The sequence below is a fragment of the Amyelois transitella genome, chromosome 2 (assembly GCF_032362555.1).
Source record: "Amyelois transitella isolate CPQ chromosome 2, ilAmyTran1.1, whole genome shotgun sequence".
NCBI lineage: Eukaryota > Metazoa > Arthropoda > Insecta > Lepidoptera > Pyralidae > Amyelois > Amyelois transitella.
Window position 1 is genome coordinate 1,848,922 of NC_083505.1, and position 19,149 is coordinate 1,868,070.

The following is a 19,149-nucleotide window of genomic DNA, read 5'->3' on the forward strand; positions in this document are numbered from 1 at the left end:
CTATACAAGAGCTTGGATTTAGTGTATGTATTAACCTTATTTTCCAGTACCTCATGTAACAAAATTATTAGCTAAAAATCAATACTAACTAGGTAAATCTTGTTGAATAAATATTGTACTTGAATATTAGAAATTAAAAATTTTAGCCATTACACATATATAATTAGATAAAACAGTATACTATTTAATTAAGTATCTACATATTCAATAAATATCACCATAATAACTTTTTCAGAGACCTCAATCTTCTGCACCTGCACCCTCTCAATTATCTGCAGTTGTTGCCCAAGAAGATGATCCAGTATATGTGGACTATGGTGGTGGTGTGGTTAAATATTAAAAAAAGTAGATAAGTATATTGATAAGTTAAAAGACTGGATACTTATTAAAATTGTTATATTATTATTATTATTTTCTTTTTCATTTGATACTAACTTAAAAAAATATACTTAAGCTTAAATAAAATGAAACTATAAATTATATACAGACAGAATTATCTAGTCAGTAGAATGCTGCATTCTACTGACTAGATAATTTCACATAGCCCTTCCTCGAATTAACTCGTTTTGATTAGTGTTGGTTGTAGAGGTGTTATGCTGTATACTTTGATCTTCACTACCATCAAGAGCCTCAGCTGGCATATCTGTTGGAGCAGGTAGTTTAGCATGTATTGCAATATTATGCAATACACAACATGCGTTAATAATTCTGCTAGCCACGTAAGGCTCATAGTGAAGAACACGGTGTCAAAGCATACACCTCCAACGAGCCTTCAGTAATCCAAAACATCGTTCTATGCGAGATCTGGCTTGCACATGACGTCTGGTATATATTTCTTCTTGGGACCCTTGTTCAGCATCTAGTATAAGCGTCATCAACCAAGGTCGCTGTGGATATCCAGAATCCCCTGAAATTACATACTCAATAAATATTTTATCCTACTACTATTATAAAGGCGAAAGTTTGTATGGATGTTTGTTACTCTTTCACGCAAAAACTACTGAACCGATTACCATGAAATTTGGTATGTAGGTAGCTGAAGACCCAGAATAACACATAGGCTACTTTTCATCCCAGAATTCCCGCGGGATTGATAGGGTTTCCATGCGGACGAAGTCGCGGGCGGCCTCTAGTTCAAAATAAATTGAAGAACTATAATGTATACTTGGGTGGCAAACAATGAATACTAATTTAATTTAGTTGATTTCCAATAGTTTATAGAAGTAGATGTATTATTTAAATGAAATACTTTACATATGTTTATTCCATATAAGTTTTTTATCTATTATGGTTTGCAATGAAATATAAGAAAAAATGTCTTACATACCTAATAACCAAACATGTTCACCACTTTCATGAAGCCCTCGCATGAAAGTCTCTACATGACTAGCGGACCATATGTGGGAGTCATGTGTAGCACCACCAAATTTTGAATTGACATTAACTATTTTTAAATCGAAATCGCATATCTGGGGAAAAAATATACAAAACAATTTGTTTTGGGGATATAACAATTGATAAAAAGTTATATAATACTCAATCTGTGTGATTTGTCCCTATATATTTATTTACATGTGATACCTTTGACAGGTATATTCAGGCCATTTGAATTGAATTAACACTTTATTGCACAACATATAAAGAGTAGTATATTTAGGTGTTTTGATAATAAAAATTAAGTCTAGTTTCTTACCACTTGAACATTTAATTAATGATATCCTTTTCTATTAAAAAATGAATATTCATCCTCCTCTGGTCTTACTATAGCTATATGGGTACAATTAATGCACCCAATAATTCCAGGCAAATTATGTCTTATATGGAATCTGGAAATGTTAACAATTTTATAACAAATACTGGCTGTAGGACTAGGTGACAAATATTAAGAAAGGTTTTATATCTTTATAATTACACTTACTTCTCTTTGATTAAAGATCTCTCATGTGGTGTTTGTGGAAACACTATCCACCTGCTGACCATCCAATTGTGATTTAAAGAATTCACAACCTCCCTGACACAGCGACTTGTAGTCCGCTGTGTCAAATATTGTCCCACACCTACAATTGTCTGGTATAACCCTGTGGCTAAAAAGCTTAGAGTACACAGCACCTGAAAAACACAGTAATGTCTCTGCATACTCGTGTGGTTTTCTTTATAGGATTAGACTATAGAAATTTCTATAAGTATTCTAAGTTTAGAGATAAGTATACTTATTTCCCTATGAGGTTAATCCTTATGAAAGTTCTTACCTTCACTTCCAGGGAAATTTCATTGGATCCTTTCAATCCAGTATATCTTTTTAGTTCGTCGCATAATCGTCGAAAAGTTTTTTTATCAAGCCTGAAATGTTGTATAAACAACAATTCCGGTATATCTTCAATCGTTTCCATATGTCTTCTTGATGAAAATCGCCTTTGACGCCTCACCCAGGTATTCTCATTATGTGCAGCCCACAATAAACGTAAAGAATGCATTTTTATATAAATAAAACTGTATTAAACGCAACGTAGCCCTTGTACACAAATCACAGCTGACTGTAATTTTCGGCCATTTTGTAGCGATATCGACAGCCCCCAAGCTTTCGTTATTATGGCGAACACATGTCGAATCGAACGATCGCTCCCGAAGAGAAAGCGAACGTCAAAAGTGCCGCTTGGCTACGCATTTGTATTGAAATAGGCGAATAAACAATTCGCTAATTGACGATTTCGTTTCGTTTTCGACATGAATGTAAACATTGTCTACCAATTTTGTTATCGATCTCGATCGATCACGTGATTTAGCGAAGGCTTATGTCATCCCATACATTTTTTTATTGCCGAACTTCGTCATCGTTTTCAAAATGTTACTTTGTCTAAGCCCCCAGAAATCGGGATTGGACGCAAAAAATTTCGCCACCATCAACGTATTAATCCTCAGTAGATTTATATTGTCTGCTTTCACAAAACCGTCTTCCATGATTCTATTAAATTATTAAAGAGTAAAAACCCGAAAACGTGATAGAAATTTTAAAATTTCAAAATAAACAGAGCCTGACATCATCAATATGTTTTCGATTCGATATTTGTTTACTAAAAGTATGACGTCACGTCAGTACCCAACATGGCGGATAGCGTTTTCGACTTTTGAAGAACAGATTAAAAAAGAGGATTTTTTAAATTGAATTATAAAATCCATATTGCACTTTTATGAATAATGATCGATGTTTTTCTTTTATTTTTTACAAAATCTATAAGATACGTGCATTTTTATATTTTTTTTTACATGGTGTAAAATAGCCTATTCCGCCATGTTTTTTATGCGTTTTAGCAATTTGAAATTAAGTCAATACTCCAAGGTTTTTGTTTTTTAGATATGTCTCAGACCAAGGACTTAGGTTTTCTGCGGGGTCTGAACAAGAGGCAAGAAAAAAAAATGTATAAAGATTACACAGATTGAGCCTCACTAACTCAACCATAATAAACAAGAAAATGCACGTTGTATGGTTAATAATTTTTCTATTCATGCTATCTATGGGGGAGGGAATATAAAATTTTAGAAGGTTTGTTAATAACTCTATTTGATTTACAGATAGACCACGCATTTCCCAAATTAGGTTCCTTGTGTGGTCTAGAGGTGGACTAAGAAAGAATTTCTCGGAATTCCCACTGGAACATAAGTTAACGGGTTTTTCGTTTCACGCGAGCGGAGGCGCGGGCGCACTGTAGGTCAATAAGAGTGGGAGAGGGTTAAACCTCCATACTGACGCCTCTGCCAACTTTAACCGATTACATATCAAAATGGCGTTCGATTTTTAAAACCACAGATAAACTATCGGGACCAAAGCGGCGTTTTGGCAAGCTTTCGAACATAAGTTAAGCTTGCAAGATATTTTATCTACGGTTAAAATGATCGCTGCATTGGTAGGTTACTAGCCGATTTTGCTAAAAAGGGTTATGTTGTTGAGATCACGCTGCAATTAAATTTTTTATTATATGTATGTATGGATGGATGAGTTATCGAATCAGATGCGAGGTTTACTGTCCACTCTGTAAGTTAGAACTATTATTAATTCTGAGGCATATCCCAACTTTTTTTTAACTTATTAATTATGTGTTCTACTTGTCCTAAATTCTACGTTCTCAGTTTTGTCATTAGTTTCAAACATTATCTTTAATTATGTTGTGGATTTTTATCGATGACGGACGCCTCTGTGGCGCAGCGGTATAGAGCGCTTGTCTGTGACACAGTAGGTCCCGGGTTCGAATCGCCAGGCCAGGGCATGATGGAAATCGTTTTTCTGGTTTTTCGTTAAGTATGTATTCTCGAACTTACTTCGAGGCTAACTCGATCTGCGTAATTTGTCCCGTATATATTTATTTATATAGATTTATATATTAACAAACTTATTTGTTTATACTTCCATGCGTAGGACGTAAAACAAATGACGCGTTTATTTTTAGATAATTCGAATTTGATTTGATATTAATCTATGGCATTAACATTGGATTAACCGTTTTAGAATGTGTGATAACCTCTTTTCAATATGATCAAGATAATTTAGATAGTGTATCCTGGTTTTTGTTGTAAATTAATTTTATTTACTCTATAGAAACCGGTTAACATACACATTATCACGTCTATATCCCTTGCGGGGCAGACAGAGCCGACAGTCTTGAAAAGACCGGAAGGTTCAACTGTACGGCTTTATAATGGAATTAAGATTAAAATACTGACATGTTGCTAGCCCATCGCCTACAAAAAGAATCCCAAGTTTATGAGCTTATCCCTCAGTCTCCTTTTATAACATCCATGGGAAAGAGATGGAGTGTCCCATTCAGTAGTGCCGGGAACCACACGGGACAAAATCGGTCAATACTGAGAAAAAAAATAAGCAGTCCATATACTCACATTAATGTTTTACGTTTGTATCCCAAACGGAGTAGACTGAGTCGATAGTTACAACTCACAAAGACTCGGAGGTCACTTTTAGCTTCGTGCTTTAATGATTTGATTGAAATCTAGAGAAGAAGAAGAAGGTTGCTAGTTAATCTATACTAATATTATAAAGCTGAAGAGTTTGTTTGAACGCGCTAATCTCAGGAACTACTGGTTCGAATTGAAAAATTCTTTTTGTGTTCAATAGACCATTTATCGAGGAAGGCTTTAGGCTATATAACATCACGTTGCAACTAGGCGCGAAGAAATAGTGGAAAATGTGAAAAAAATCGGTGTAAATTATTGAGGGCTTCAATTATGCCCAAAATAACTATTCCACGCGGACGAAGTCGCGGGCACAGCTAGTATTACCTAAAAGATGAATGTCAAATTTATAAGCCATATCTTTAATTGACTTTTAGAGTATGCGCGGTAAGAAAAGCAGCTGACACAAACTATGTTATTCTCTACCACAAATTATTAAAAAAAATAAAGTTTTTTTTTTCAATATTAATTTTATTTCCTCTAACCTCGGTATTGCACCAAGAACAGTAATTGCAGTAAAAATTGCAGTCCGCCCATACAGTCCCTCAATTTACATGTCCCATTTCCCTAACGGCCATTTTCGACAATGCCGCATTAGCTGGACAGCTCTGACGTGGTCCAAGTGTAGAGCGGCGAGCGGGAACGTTAATTTATTTATTTAAACTTATATTGAAGCACAAAGCAATAAAAATTCTAAACCAGACTGTATTTTTAGAGATATTGAAGAAGAAAAAAGAATAGGACTGCTCCATCTCTTTCCATTGAAATTCTTTCTGTCTACTCAACAAGGGATATAGACGTGACCATATGTATGTATGTATTATTCACTCCCACTATTTAAAAGTGTTAATAGGTTTACGAATATGTTTGTTTTGTTATTTGTCTGTGTTTTTTAGATTATAGAAATCTACCATGGAAAGCGAACAAAGTGCTTTGCATATGCAGTAAGGCAATATCTATTTTTATACAATTATTCATCGTTGTTATGGTGTTTATCTTGGTCAGGAGCAGGAACTGTTTACCACGACCCCTGGATAGGAAACTTTCTGGATAGTATCAATCGATTGCAGACGTTCATGCAATATTACAGGCATACATATACATATATACTCACGGCTATATCCCTTGCGGAGTAGACAAAGCCAACAGTCTCGAAAAGACCAATAAGGCTACGTTCAGCAGTGTGGCTTTATGATGGAATTGAGATTCAAATGGTGATAGATTAGCCCATCGCCTAAAATGAGAATCCCAAGTTTTTAAGTCTTTCCCTTAGTCGCCTTTCACGACATCCATGAGAAAGAGATGGAGCGGTCCTATTCTTTTTTCTATCGGCAACTACACTGCTCAAATGCAATGTTACTTGTAAATAAGAGGAATGATGAGATGATGTAAATTGCAGTCCATTCAAACAACAAAATATCTTTCTTGTGAAAACGACAAATTTAAAAAATTATCTTTTTGATATATTACCTTTTTTGAAGATTTTTTGCATAAAGACAAACAAACATTTTCACGTGACCTTCCCAATTATAAGCAAGTGTAGTATATTTTAAATTCTATTTAATCTGTAGCGGCGATGCTGTGTGACGTAGTGACGTCACCACTAATCGCCCCGCTTCAGCGTTTATTTCAGGCCACACAATTCAGCATGTTCTATTCGTTTCTGCCCAGCAAATTGCACAAGAAATGCGCAGTAGCATTAGTGTATTAACATATTTATGGCCCATATACATCGCTAAACCGTTGCTTGGAACAATTGATGGCCAATGAGAATTTAATGCGTTTTTCTTTTTGGCATACGTCGACTCCGTAATGGCATGTTTGTATGCATTTTCATTTTTATATCCCCAATTTTGAGATAAAGTTAAGATATTGTTAATTTATGACCGGTTTGAATGTAGTTGTTAAATCTTTAAATAGTTATTATGACTTGTTATATGAAGATAATGCTGCAGTGCAGTTTGTTACCGCTTCTTCTGCACTGACGCCTCGTAAGCGGCAGTAAACTTTGTTTTAAGTGATTTATTTGACGTTAAACAATGTTGTGAAACCAATAATTTGACAATTATTAAGCGATATGAAGTATCCTATAATAATGAATAAAAATTTTGAATTTTACAATGTTACAATCAACTATTAAAATAATAGCAAACTTTTTTCGGATTTATTCCCAGTTTCAAAACTTAAAAACAGAATATTAATGAAACTACACTTATATATCCTTAACGGGGTAGACAGAGTCAATGAGCACCAAACTAAACGGCCACGGTGTATGTACCTAATGATAGATAGAAATAGTGATATGTAACTAAACCCATCGCCTGAATACCCAAGTCAATAGCTATTGTTTTGAATATTGCAATGATATATTATATGTAAGTGTATAAAGTAATCTATTATTCATATTTTTATTATTATTAATTTTTTTTTAAAGTCATTGCACCACCCGTACATCCATCTCAGTTTGGTCCAAAGATTCGACTGGCAGAGAATGCCTTGTGGCATTAAGTCCACCTGTTGTACATTTTACGTGCATAAAGTTTAAATAAATGATACCTTGTGCTTAAGCAAATATTATAAATATTGTGAATGAGAGAGAATGTATGAGGACAGACTAACGAAAGGTATTTATAAAGCAGAGCTGACTGTAAAAGTGGGACAGGTTTCTAGAACCAAATTTCGAATGTCTTGAAAAAGGGAGATGTTAGGAGTACCCGTAATCGCCGAATATGCATGAAAAGAGTAATGAGTGTGGAGGAAGCGGGAGAGGTCTGTAAGAATCGTAGCAAGTGGTATTCTATAGTCTCTGCCTACCCCAATGGGAAACAGGCGTGATGGTATGTATGTATTTATAAATATTGTTATTGCAGTGCCGTGTGGTTCCCGGCACTAATACAAAAAATAATAGGACCACTCCATCTCTTTCCCATGGATGTCGTAAATGGCGACTAAGGGATAGGCTTACTAACTTGGGATTCTTTTTTTAGGCGATGGGCTAGCAACTTGTCACTATTTTAATCTCAATTCTATCATTAAGCCAAATAGCTGAACGTGGCCATTCAATCCTTTCAAGACTGTCGGCTCTGTCTACCCCGCAAGGGATATAGACGTGAACATATGTATGTATGTATGTATGTTATTGTAACTGCGTACAATTCTTTTACTTACTAACAGGAAAATGGTAACTAACATATTATGTCAAGGAAAAATGTACCTAAGTCGCAAATGTATGTTAATTGTCATATTGTTCTACACGTACCTAATGTAAGCTAAACTTCTAATAATACAACGGCCTCTGTGGCGCAGCGGTAGTACGCTTGTCTGTGACACCGGAGGTCCCGGTTTCGAATCCCGGCCAGGGCATGATGAGAAAATAACTTTTTCTGATTGGCCTGGGTCTTGGATGTTTATCCATGTAAGTATTGATTATAAAATATAGTATCGTTCAGCTAGTAAACACAAGTCTCGAACTTACTTCGAGGCTAACTCAATCAGTGTAATTTGTCCCTTATATATTTATATTTATTAATTTAATTGCGTCAAAATTAATATTTTTTTATTAAACCTCAGGTTATATTAATACAAGTCCATCGGATCAAATAATTTTATAATGATAACCATATGGCTTCATAATAACTTGCTTAGGAATTTTTTTGTTTAAACTTTAAGCTATAGATTACTGAAAGATTAATGGTATTGTCTGATATTAATAAAAAAAGATCTGTGATAGTAAAAATATAACTACTTAAATATACCTTATATTTCATTTTTACATATAATCACGTCTATAACCCTTGACGGGTAGACAGAGCTTGAAAAGCCTTAAACACGTTCTGATGTTCGGCTTGATATGAAATTGAGATTCAAATACTGACAGTTTACTAGCCCTTCGCTTACAAGAATCCCAAGTGTAATAGCCTAATATTAGTTAAGTTTTATTAATTTCCATCTTAAATTTATTCATCTTTTGAAATTGTTTGTTATTATAAATATAAAATAATTATTGGCCATTCTTAACAACCGTGTGTAACCCAAGTGAAACAATAGGTAGCCTCGATAAAGCTTATAAATAAATTGGTCTACGATAACTTTAATTAGCGCGTTCGAATCGGCCTTCGTATCTCGCAGCAAAGAAACAGGAAACCACTGATAGCAGGTTATAATTAATTGTAAAACACGGCACGTAAGTTGAACCTTCATGGGGGCGTACAAGGGCCTAATTCAAAATTCGCCATAAAAACTAAATAAAGCGGTTGGTACAAGGGGTTAAAATTCATCATACGCCATAATGGTCAAGTTTATAAAATAATAATATACATAGACTGCCGCGTGGTTCCCGGCAATTTTAATAGAACCACTCCAAATCTTACCCATGGATGTCGTAAAAGGTGACAAAGGGATAGGCTTATAAACATGCGAATTCTCTTGTAGGCGATGGGCACGCTATCTATCACTATTTAAATCTCAATTCCATCATAAAGCCATACAGCTGAACGTGGCCTTTCAATATTTTCAATACTGTCGGCTCTGTCTACCCCGCACGGAATATAGACGTGATTATATGAATGAATGAATGAAGAGGTTCCTGATCTGTCTGAAAAAACAAACAAACGGTCTTTTATATGGATTTTAAAGATGTTTACTATACGAAAATGGATCTTACTTTATTGCAATAAAGCGTACTTCCAATATAAAACTTTGCTCATTGTGAATAATTAGTTTTTTTATATCTAAGGATTGTGTATCTTATTTATATTACATTGAGATACAATGTCGAATGTACGGATAAATTTGTTTGATTCGAACACTTTTTAATAGGATTGTTGGTCTTTAGGTACCTACTACGAAAATGTACTGTAAACATAAATCATTACATAGAAAAACCAAAGTGAAACCACTAGTGTTATGAATCGATAACTTCTCGTGAGAGTTATCACATCGATCAATCACCACCCCCCAATAACAAAGGAGTGGGGGTGGCTGATAACATCTCGTCTAAAGTAACACTGATAACAAAATACAGACTTTACTCTTAATAAACATACATACATACACATAATCACGCCTTTTTCTCTGAGGGGTAGGCAGAGATCTTTCCACTTGCCACGATCTCTGCATACTTCTTTATCCCAGAGTTTACAAGCATATCCTTAGTCGCCTTTTACGAAGTCCGTGGGTAAGAGATGGACTGGTCCTATTCTTTTGGTATCGGGAACCCAAGGAACAATTACATGAAAAACTACTGTTCCCTTTCCATAAGATTTACGATAAACGTCTTCTACGCTAGAAACCGCGGGCAATAGTTAGTTAACATGTGAAAATCTTAGACGTATCTCGAAACATAACTCGAATTGGAAACCTTGAAGCGCTGATAAGAATCTGACTGGAATTTATATACGGGAGCGATAGCGTGGGCGGGCGGGCGGTAGTGATAAGGCCGCGGGTACTGATAAGGCGCCGCCCGCCCAACTGATCGTATCTGTGATTAAATAGCCCGCGTTATCAGTAACGGGAGGACGGGATCTTGGAATGTAGAGTAGCATAGGATGCAGAAGCGGCAGTTTAAAAAAAATCTGTTATTTTTTGGACCTAAATATCTTTCATAAAGTAAAAATACGACTGTCATTTAGTAGGTCTGTTACGATTTTGACATGTTTCAGAATAAACTTTGAACCGATTGTAGAAAAAGATGACTGCTTACGGGCTGCTCATAATTAATGACAATTAAATAAACTTCCTATATAATCACAGACCAAGCCGCTTTCATAAGCAGGTTAATACAGGTTTACAAACTTGACAAAAAAAAATCGAACGACTTTTTGAATTATGTTTGAACTGGCGAGAGATGGAAGAGGCATTGTAAAAAATAATTACGATGTTGAATATACCGAACTAAAAAATAAACAAATTAACTAGCCTCATGCCGACTCTGCACCTCATTAACTCTGTACAAAATATGAATACGCAGCGTTGTCTGTAGGAATCCGTCAAACAGATGAGATAAGAAGGTGAACTTTTGCTGTGTTCATAACACCCCCGTCTCCCCACCCTCGTTTTGTATGTGTGAGTGTGTGACGTACAAAACGTGGATCAGCCATTGTATTTTGGTTAAATGTTTACATTACTGATTTAGAATTTATAAAGGTCTGTTAGAATGGGTATTTTTAATGGTAATGTGACGTCACCTTATGTCTGAACTTTTTAATTTTCACATTTTACAGTTAACATGGATACTGTACCTTTAAAGTTAATATAAATATATTCGCCAAATTAGTCTTTAAAAAAATTTCTTAAAATTGTGGATGAAGCGAAAGAAGTATGCAGGGATCGTTGCAAGTGGTGAGATGTAGTCTATGCCTACCGTAAAAATTAAACGTTAAATGTCTGAGTTAATTTTAACAAACAATAAGTACCTACCTTAATTATAGGTGTATAAATGCAGTTCGAGACAAAAACATTATACTTAATTATCTTAATATATTTATTAATAAAAAATTAATGGATACTCGTACTAGTGTTAATTTAAAAATACATACATATAAATCTATACCTCTTGTGGGGTAGACAGAGCCAATAGTCTCCAATAGGCTTCATGACGAAATTGTTATAATTCAAAAAGCTAAATAAATTAAAATCTTAGGAAAAATACCACATTTTCAAATCCAATAACTTCACCACCTTAAAAATAACCCTTTAAAAATCATTACCGGAAGCAGTTCTTACCGCTCTTTTTTGCATCATTACGGGTGCATTGAAAACATGCAACGAAATACCTTAAAAATGCAATCGGGGCGATCTCGCCTGATTCGTCACCTCCTTGTGAGATGGCCTACTTACCTGCAAAAGAAAAAAAAAACATGATATCAATGCGATCTTGGGTCGCGACCCATAAATGACCTTATGTGGTACGTACAAGTGATAAGCAAAAGCGATTCTGATTTTTCGTTCGTAACATGATTACAAATATGAAAGCAGCAGCTATTTTGTGATTTTTTTTTATTTTATTTACGTAACTACAATGACAGATTAATAAATTATTAAAATGAGAAAATAGCATGCTTTTTTGGTCAACCAAATAAATATGTTTTAAACGTTATTTACATATAATACGTATTAAATAATAATATTTGCTGTGTGGGAAATAAAATGATCTAATGACAAAAAGCTATCCCCTTAACGGAAAATATTACATAATCTCTCTTTCCGATCGTTGATTATACACCCACAGTTGTAGTGTTATGATTAAGAAAGTTGAGAGATTTCTGTAATAAAAACAAATTAAACTTGTTAATTCCAATAGAAATGTTTTAAAGGTAATATGCCGCTGACATTTCAATTCAGTCGCATCTTATGACTTGTACCACAGCGCAAAAACCACATTAGTATTACGATGTTTATATATGTTTTGTTGAAAAAAATCTGCAGTATTATGCAAATTAGGCGTTATCAGGACTCTGAGTCGACACGCGCGGTGGCATGTTGCTTATTGGACTGTTCAAGGAAATAGGTACAGTTGACGCCATCGTACATACATATAAAATTATAATTGCAAGTAATAAGCAGAGTTTTAATTGACTAGTTGTGCGTCACTTATTTCGGGTTAAAAAGTACCAGTAGTAAAGTAAGTATAAATTAAATAGTTTAAGTATGTTAAATCCAGATAAAACTGTCGCCGTTTCGCTTTTTATTAAGACGTGAAACGGGACAGCGATAGTTTTTCGCGCGATGAAAACGACGTCGCGCGTGCTATATGCTACGGCGACTGGATTAACATAACGTACTTGTGTGCTAAATTAAAGAGCAACAAACATACCTTCAAAACTTTCGCATTTTCAATATTAGTAGGATTATTTCAAATTGGTTGTGCTATATTTGACTCAACTAGTAAATTTAGTTTGCCACGTGGGAAACGAGCAAGTGAAACTTTTAGCATCGTCTGTACCAGCATTGTGAAGGGTTTGTCATAACGTTTTCGCATTTACATGTAATAACTTACCATAATACTTATTTTGGACGGGTTTACCTTTTATCCTCACTCAATGACTTCAGTTTTGAAATAATATCTAATAATAATAAATATCTTTTCCAGCTTTCCTTAATTTAAACTAAGAGTAGATGCTATCATTCACGGAAACATGTTGAAACAAGGGCGTTGTCTGTGAAATACACAGAAAAAAAATAAACTATTTTATGACTTAATTTTAGGCGTCTTGACACTTTTCAATTTTCCTTCAAACCAGGAATATCCCATATAAAACACTCTTACATGTTTTAAAAATCCAACAAAATTTTTAATTTATAAACACAGCAAAAATAAAAAAAAACATGTTGTAATTTTAAATTAAGAATAACTCTTCAGAATTTGCAGGTTAATATTTTCAAACATTAACATAGTAACATTTAACACGTTAACATTTGTTTTTGTGCAATAAAGTTTTAAATAAGTAAGTAAATAAATAAATAATAGGTCTATTCTACGGCGCGCGGCGTATAGCGGATCCGTGAAAAACGTGAAAAGTGACCGAGATAGCGGTGGTTTTGGCGCCAACGATAGTGGCGCCTCGGGTGGCGATACCGGGCAACTGTGCTTTATACGACTTTTTTATTCACTTGATACACATGGTCGTGTTTTTCTTTTTGGATCATCTTTTATCGTTATTGATGTAACACGATATTAAAAGGAAAAACATATTGGTTAAGTAGAAATTCAATTTCTTAATTAGTTTATTATTAAGGGATAAGAACGCAAAACATATAGTCCATAAAGTTAAAAAAAAAAACAATAATCTTGAAAAGACTGAAAGGCCACGTTTAATTGTAAGACGTAGTGATAAAATTGAGATCCAAATAGAACCTATCGCCTTAAAGAAGAATCCTTAGTTTATTAGCCTTTCGCATGATTGAATTTTCCTATCCTAAAGGATCGGGCACCACATGGATATTTTTTATGGATACCAAATTTAATCCAAATATTTTCTAAACCAAATCACAATAAACACAACGATGTACCAAATTAATACCTAAAATATTTTCATTGTTTCATTAAATTCACAGATTCTTTACTAGTGAATTTGAACTAAGAACAACGCTTCAACACAAGCATTCGAAATTTAAAAGATACAGAGCTGTGTGTGTAATGTGTAGATGGTGTGCGGATGGCGGGCGTCGCGATAAGGATGTATTAGCACATTCCGCCGGCGAGCGCCACTGTATTTATTCTTATCCGGAATAAGTCAGGTTACACCCCCAGTGATGGGACGCTATCGATGAATCGACTCGATTATTAAGCATTCAGCATTTAAAGCGATTCTAAGAATGTTGAGTGCTCTTTGAAAAATTATATTGAGTGCTATTGTTATTACTTTTTTACAGAGCGATACTGGCTACACCAATAGTGATGGTTATTAAGAGATTTATTTCCAGTAAAAATAAATAAGCGATATGTGGAAAAACAAAATGAAAACAATATAGGTACCTATGTAGTATAATTAGGTATATGTGACTTTGTTTAGTAATTTTTTCATCAATCAAATCAAAATCTTGTTTTAACTTTTCATATACTTTCACCACTTTTTAATAATGCAATTGTAGTATAATTAAATTATAAACCTTAATTATAAATATGCTCGAGCCAACACAAAACTGTAATTCCACAGATTAAGGAAATGTGCTCGTAGTTGGGATTTGTCTTGATTATTTCAAGTGCTTTGTAAGCAACAGTTGGCCCAGACTTAGTCCGGATAGACTTATTTGGGACTTGTGATTGTGACTAAGGACTGTTCTACAAATGAAATCTTAAGATAGGTATACATTTATGATAATTATGTGATAAATTCACGTTGACATGGAAACACGCTGAACAAACTATGCTTATCTGCTATTTAGTGTAAAATTCAGTTGGTTATTCTAGGGAAACTTGTGGGAACTGGCATTATGTTCACAACCCTTTCCTATATTTGTAAATCACTTTTCAACAAAAAATAGTGTTGTTTTATCACGTTGATAAATATTTTATCGATAAAATTTGACTTTGCCGACTCACTCCCATCACCAACTGAAGGGGGTGACGCTTGGCGCTGCGAGATAGCACGATAGCATCGCCGGGTGGCAGCCCTGATAGTACGAATAATAATAATTTTATTATCGCCATCTAGGGCTGACAACGCTTTGTTTATGACCAAATAGTTGGATTAAACTTTATTTTGTCACGAACCATGCTATCGTGAATCATATAATTTACTTGTATAATGCTTTGCTATAGGTATACCTATATAAATGTAGGTTTTTACATTGGTATTAACTATTGAAATATGACATGATAAATATCTTTATAATAAATACGAATCAAACTCTTAAATATTCTTTAAAAGCTTACATTCCGTATAATAATTGCTTATACGATTAGAATACCATTATAGCCAAGAAAAGTTTTGAAAATACGTTTTATAAAAAAAGTTTGCTACAAAATCTGTACGAACAGATATATTTTACAACACGGCTTTGTTTTCTTATAAAATTTTACTTACGAAACGTGAACTCATCGCGTCAAACGATCATCAAGTGCCCCTATTTTCAAATCGTACGTAATCTTAGACGATTTTTAACGGCACACATGAGTTGACCGCCCATCCGGCTTAGAGGGGGGCGCAGGGGACCCTTATCTCACCCGCGCAGATTGAATATATTTCATGCGAGTTCATACGACGCCTCCAAATTCACAGTTTTCGAGTTATGCCCCCGTAAATGTATTGGAAGTGAGGTCATTTCGGGAAAGTGTTCATTCTGACATTGTTTACGTTGTACGACTCGCTAAATTGTATTTGTTTACGTTCATCTCATTCATTTTAATGTTGTTGTATTGGTACTCAGTGCCGTGTGGTTTTTAGGATTTTAGAATACAACCACTCCATATATCTTTCCCATGGGTGTGGTAAAAGGCGATTAAGAGATAGGCTTCAAAACTTGGGATTCCTCTTGTACCTATATGATGTAATGAATTGATAGGCACATGACTGAATGTGTAAGGAATTTATCAATTCCATAAACATCCAACAATTCGAATAAATAATATCGAACAATTTGCGAATAACCCACGCGCGTAACACAAGTAAGTAAATAAACTGTAATTAGACTTACATATCGTGTAACATTGAAAGCGTATCTTGCTCGGTGGATCCCTTATCAGCTGTAGACGCATTGTTAACGGGCTGAATAACTATCGACTAATGAGACAGATAGGGGGATCGAACCCGCGGCCCTGATAGTGGTATCTCACCTGTGCTAATTAAATGGCTGTATGGATTGGTGAATTTGTTTAAACTTTCTCAGTTTTCGATTTTTGAGGCACAAAGTTTCGAGTTTCAGCAGCAGTTTTTCATGTAGCATGTTAGTTATTTATGTCATATCTCAAGAAGCACTTAACAATTTTCTTTTCCCCATCTCTCTCGTGCCGTGTGATTCCCGGCACTAGGTAATACAAAAAAAAATACGACCATTTCAACTCGTTCCCATAGATGTCGTAAAAAGCGACTAAAGGATAGGCTTATAAACTTGGGATTATTTTAAGGCGATGGCCAAGAAACCTGTCACTATTGGAATCACAATTTTATCCACACAGCTGAACATGGCCTATCAGTCTTTCCAAGACTGTTGGCTCTGTCTACCCAGCAAGGGGTATAGACGTGATTACATGTATATGTATGTATGTTTGCAAACTAAAAATCTACATCGGCTAGATAAACATATTATAACAGATTGTCTTACTTCGAAACTATTTCAATCTGTGTAATTTATATTTATTGATTTATTTATTTATATAGCACCCTTCATTGCTTTCTGGGGGGGTAAAAACGGCCACGCAAAGCATACAGATCCATATGAACAGTCACTTATCGCTGGCTCGCAGGCGCACCTTGCGATCTTATCACATTAATTAATTTCAAACAATGCCGGAAAAATATGTGTTTTTCATACAAACCCCCGTCAAGACACACCCGTGTCAGAATAATTAATAATTTGTACGCCGTCACGTGTTTGATACTGTGATTTTTAATAGATAACATTACATACATACATACATATGGGCACGTCTATATCCCTTGCGGGGTAGACAGAGCCAACAGTCTAAATGGCCACGTTCAGCTATTTGGCTTAATGAAAGAATTGAGATTCAAATAGCGACAGGTTGCTAGCCCATCGCCTAGAAAAGAATCCCAAGTTTGTAAGCCTATCCCTTAGTCGCCTTTTACGACATCCATGGGAAAGAGATGATGTGGTCCTATTCTTTTTTGTATTGGTGCCGAGACCACACAGCACATAGATAACATTATAAGAAAAAATAATAATTAGCTCGTGTTAATGTCGTCGTGTGGTTTTCGGCATTTTAGAATGGAACCACTCCTTTCCGTGGATGTCGTAAAAGGCGATTAAGGGAGGGGCTAATAAAGCGATAATAAAAACTATCGCTGTTCCGCTTCACGTCATAATAAAAAGCGAAACAGCTACATGATACGGGGGTTGATTTATAGAATTGCCTTCAGAGTAATTATTACCAAAACTTTTCTTTCTTTAAAATAATTTAAATTTTATATGAGCTTAATCAAAATTCAGTACACTCTGTACATAAATCAATTTAAAATTGCTAATCCATAATTATTATTTTTTTTAATAATTTAAATTTCGTATAAATAGGTCAATCACAGCAATGTATTCTCTCGTCAACATTTGTTTTCTAAGTTTGCATTGTTGTGAAGTTGACGTTGTTGAAGAAAATGCTGCAGTCCAGTTTGTTACCGCTTCTTCTGCACTGACGACGCTTCGGAAGCTGCAGTTAACTTTTTTAGTACTTTATTAGAAAGATTATGACAATTAGTAAGTGAAGTGTTTCCATAATAATGAATTTTGAATTTTCGAATGATTTTGGTTTGTTTTTATTTTTTAATACTGCACTCTGAACGAACATAGCTGTTCCTTATCGCGCGCTGGCAGGCTAACCTTCTACTGGATATAGTATAAAATAACAATGTTTTTGCCGTGTGGTTCCCGGCACCAATACAAAAAAGAATAGGGCCACTCCATCTCTTTCCCATGGATGTCGTAAAAGCCGACTAAGGGGTAGGCTTGGGATTCATCTTTTAGGCGATGGGCTAGCAACCTGTCACAATTTGAATCTCAATCCTATCTTAAAGCCAAATAGCTGAACGTAACCTATCGAGTCTTTACAAGGCTGTAGGCTCTGTCTACCCCGTAAGGGATATAGACGTGATTATATGTTTATGTGAACAATGTGTTTCCAACAGTAGGTACACACGTTCACTTGCACATTCATTGTAGACGAGGGTGTTTACCGTGTGGTTCCTAGTAATTTAGATTAGGATTTGGATAACTCTTTATCTTTCCACTCTGTTTTTTTATTTTTTAAATGAAAACGCCGGTTCCAAAAGATAAACGAATAAGACTACTCCATCCCTATCCCATGTCGGTAAAAAACGACTAAGGGATAGGCTTATAAACTTGAGATTCTTCTGTTTGGCGATGGGCTAGCGACCTGTCTCTATTTGAATCTCAATTCTATCATTATTGAGAATACAGTACTTAATTGCAGTACAAAGTTGCTACTTATTTCAATAGAAATCACTTCCAGTAGACCCATTAACTATTATACGTCTACCCACTTACTTTGGGGTTAACCCAATCTGTATAAATATAGCCTCATTTAAAAAAAAATATTGGAGATTCCCAGGTGGGCATCGCCCCGGATAAAACCGAATGTAGTAGAAATTCGGATAATCATTTTCTGAGACTGAATAGAATAGAATAAGAATAGAATATTTATTTGCTTTTTTCTCATTGCATTTTTTCTGATTTTTTCTCATTTGCATTGCGTGTGTTCCCGGCACCAATAAAAAAAAACAGAATGGGACCACTCCTTCTCTTTCCCATGGATGTTGTAAAAGGCGACTAAGGGATAGGCTTATAAACTTAGAATTCTTCTTTTAGGTGATAGGCTAGCAAGCTGTCACTATTTTAGTCTCAATTCTACCATTAAGCCAAAAAGCTGAACGTGGCCTTTCACTAATTTCAAGACTGTTGGCTCTGCCTACCCCGCAAGGGATATAGACGTGACTATATCTATGTATGTACGAGTATGACTCGAAAATTTACGCTTCCTCTTGATCAGAACAGTCG

General features: G+C 35.0%; 2 protein-coding genes and 1 long non-coding RNA gene across 3 annotated transcripts in view; 1 reads left to right on the forward strand and 2 right to left on the reverse strand.

Moving 5' to 3' along the window:
* The window catches only part of LOC106143193 (zinc finger protein ush), a 168,498-nt gene that overhangs the window by 103,182 nt on the left and 46,167 nt on the right, over positions 1-19,149 (reverse strand). The gene's annotated exons all lie outside the window — the stretch shown is intronic.
* The window catches only part of LOC132901930 (uncharacterized), an 83,257-nt gene that overhangs the window by 40,355 nt on the left and 23,753 nt on the right, over positions 1-19,149 (forward strand). The gene's annotated exons all lie outside the window — the stretch shown is intronic.
* Positions 380-2,489, reverse strand: LOC132902332 (putative nuclease HARBI1). The gene is made up of 5 exons (XM_060946932.1): positions 2,250-2,489; positions 1,919-2,109; positions 1,694-1,826; positions 1,328-1,469; positions 380-907 (listed from the first exon to the last, which is right to left on the reverse strand). Exons 1-3 carry the CDS (start codon positions 2,472-2,474, stop codon positions 1,709-1,711), a joined length of 534 nt encoding a protein of 177 aa, XP_060802915.1. The 5' UTR covers positions 2,475-2,489; the 3' UTR covers positions 380-907; positions 1,328-1,469; positions 1,694-1,708.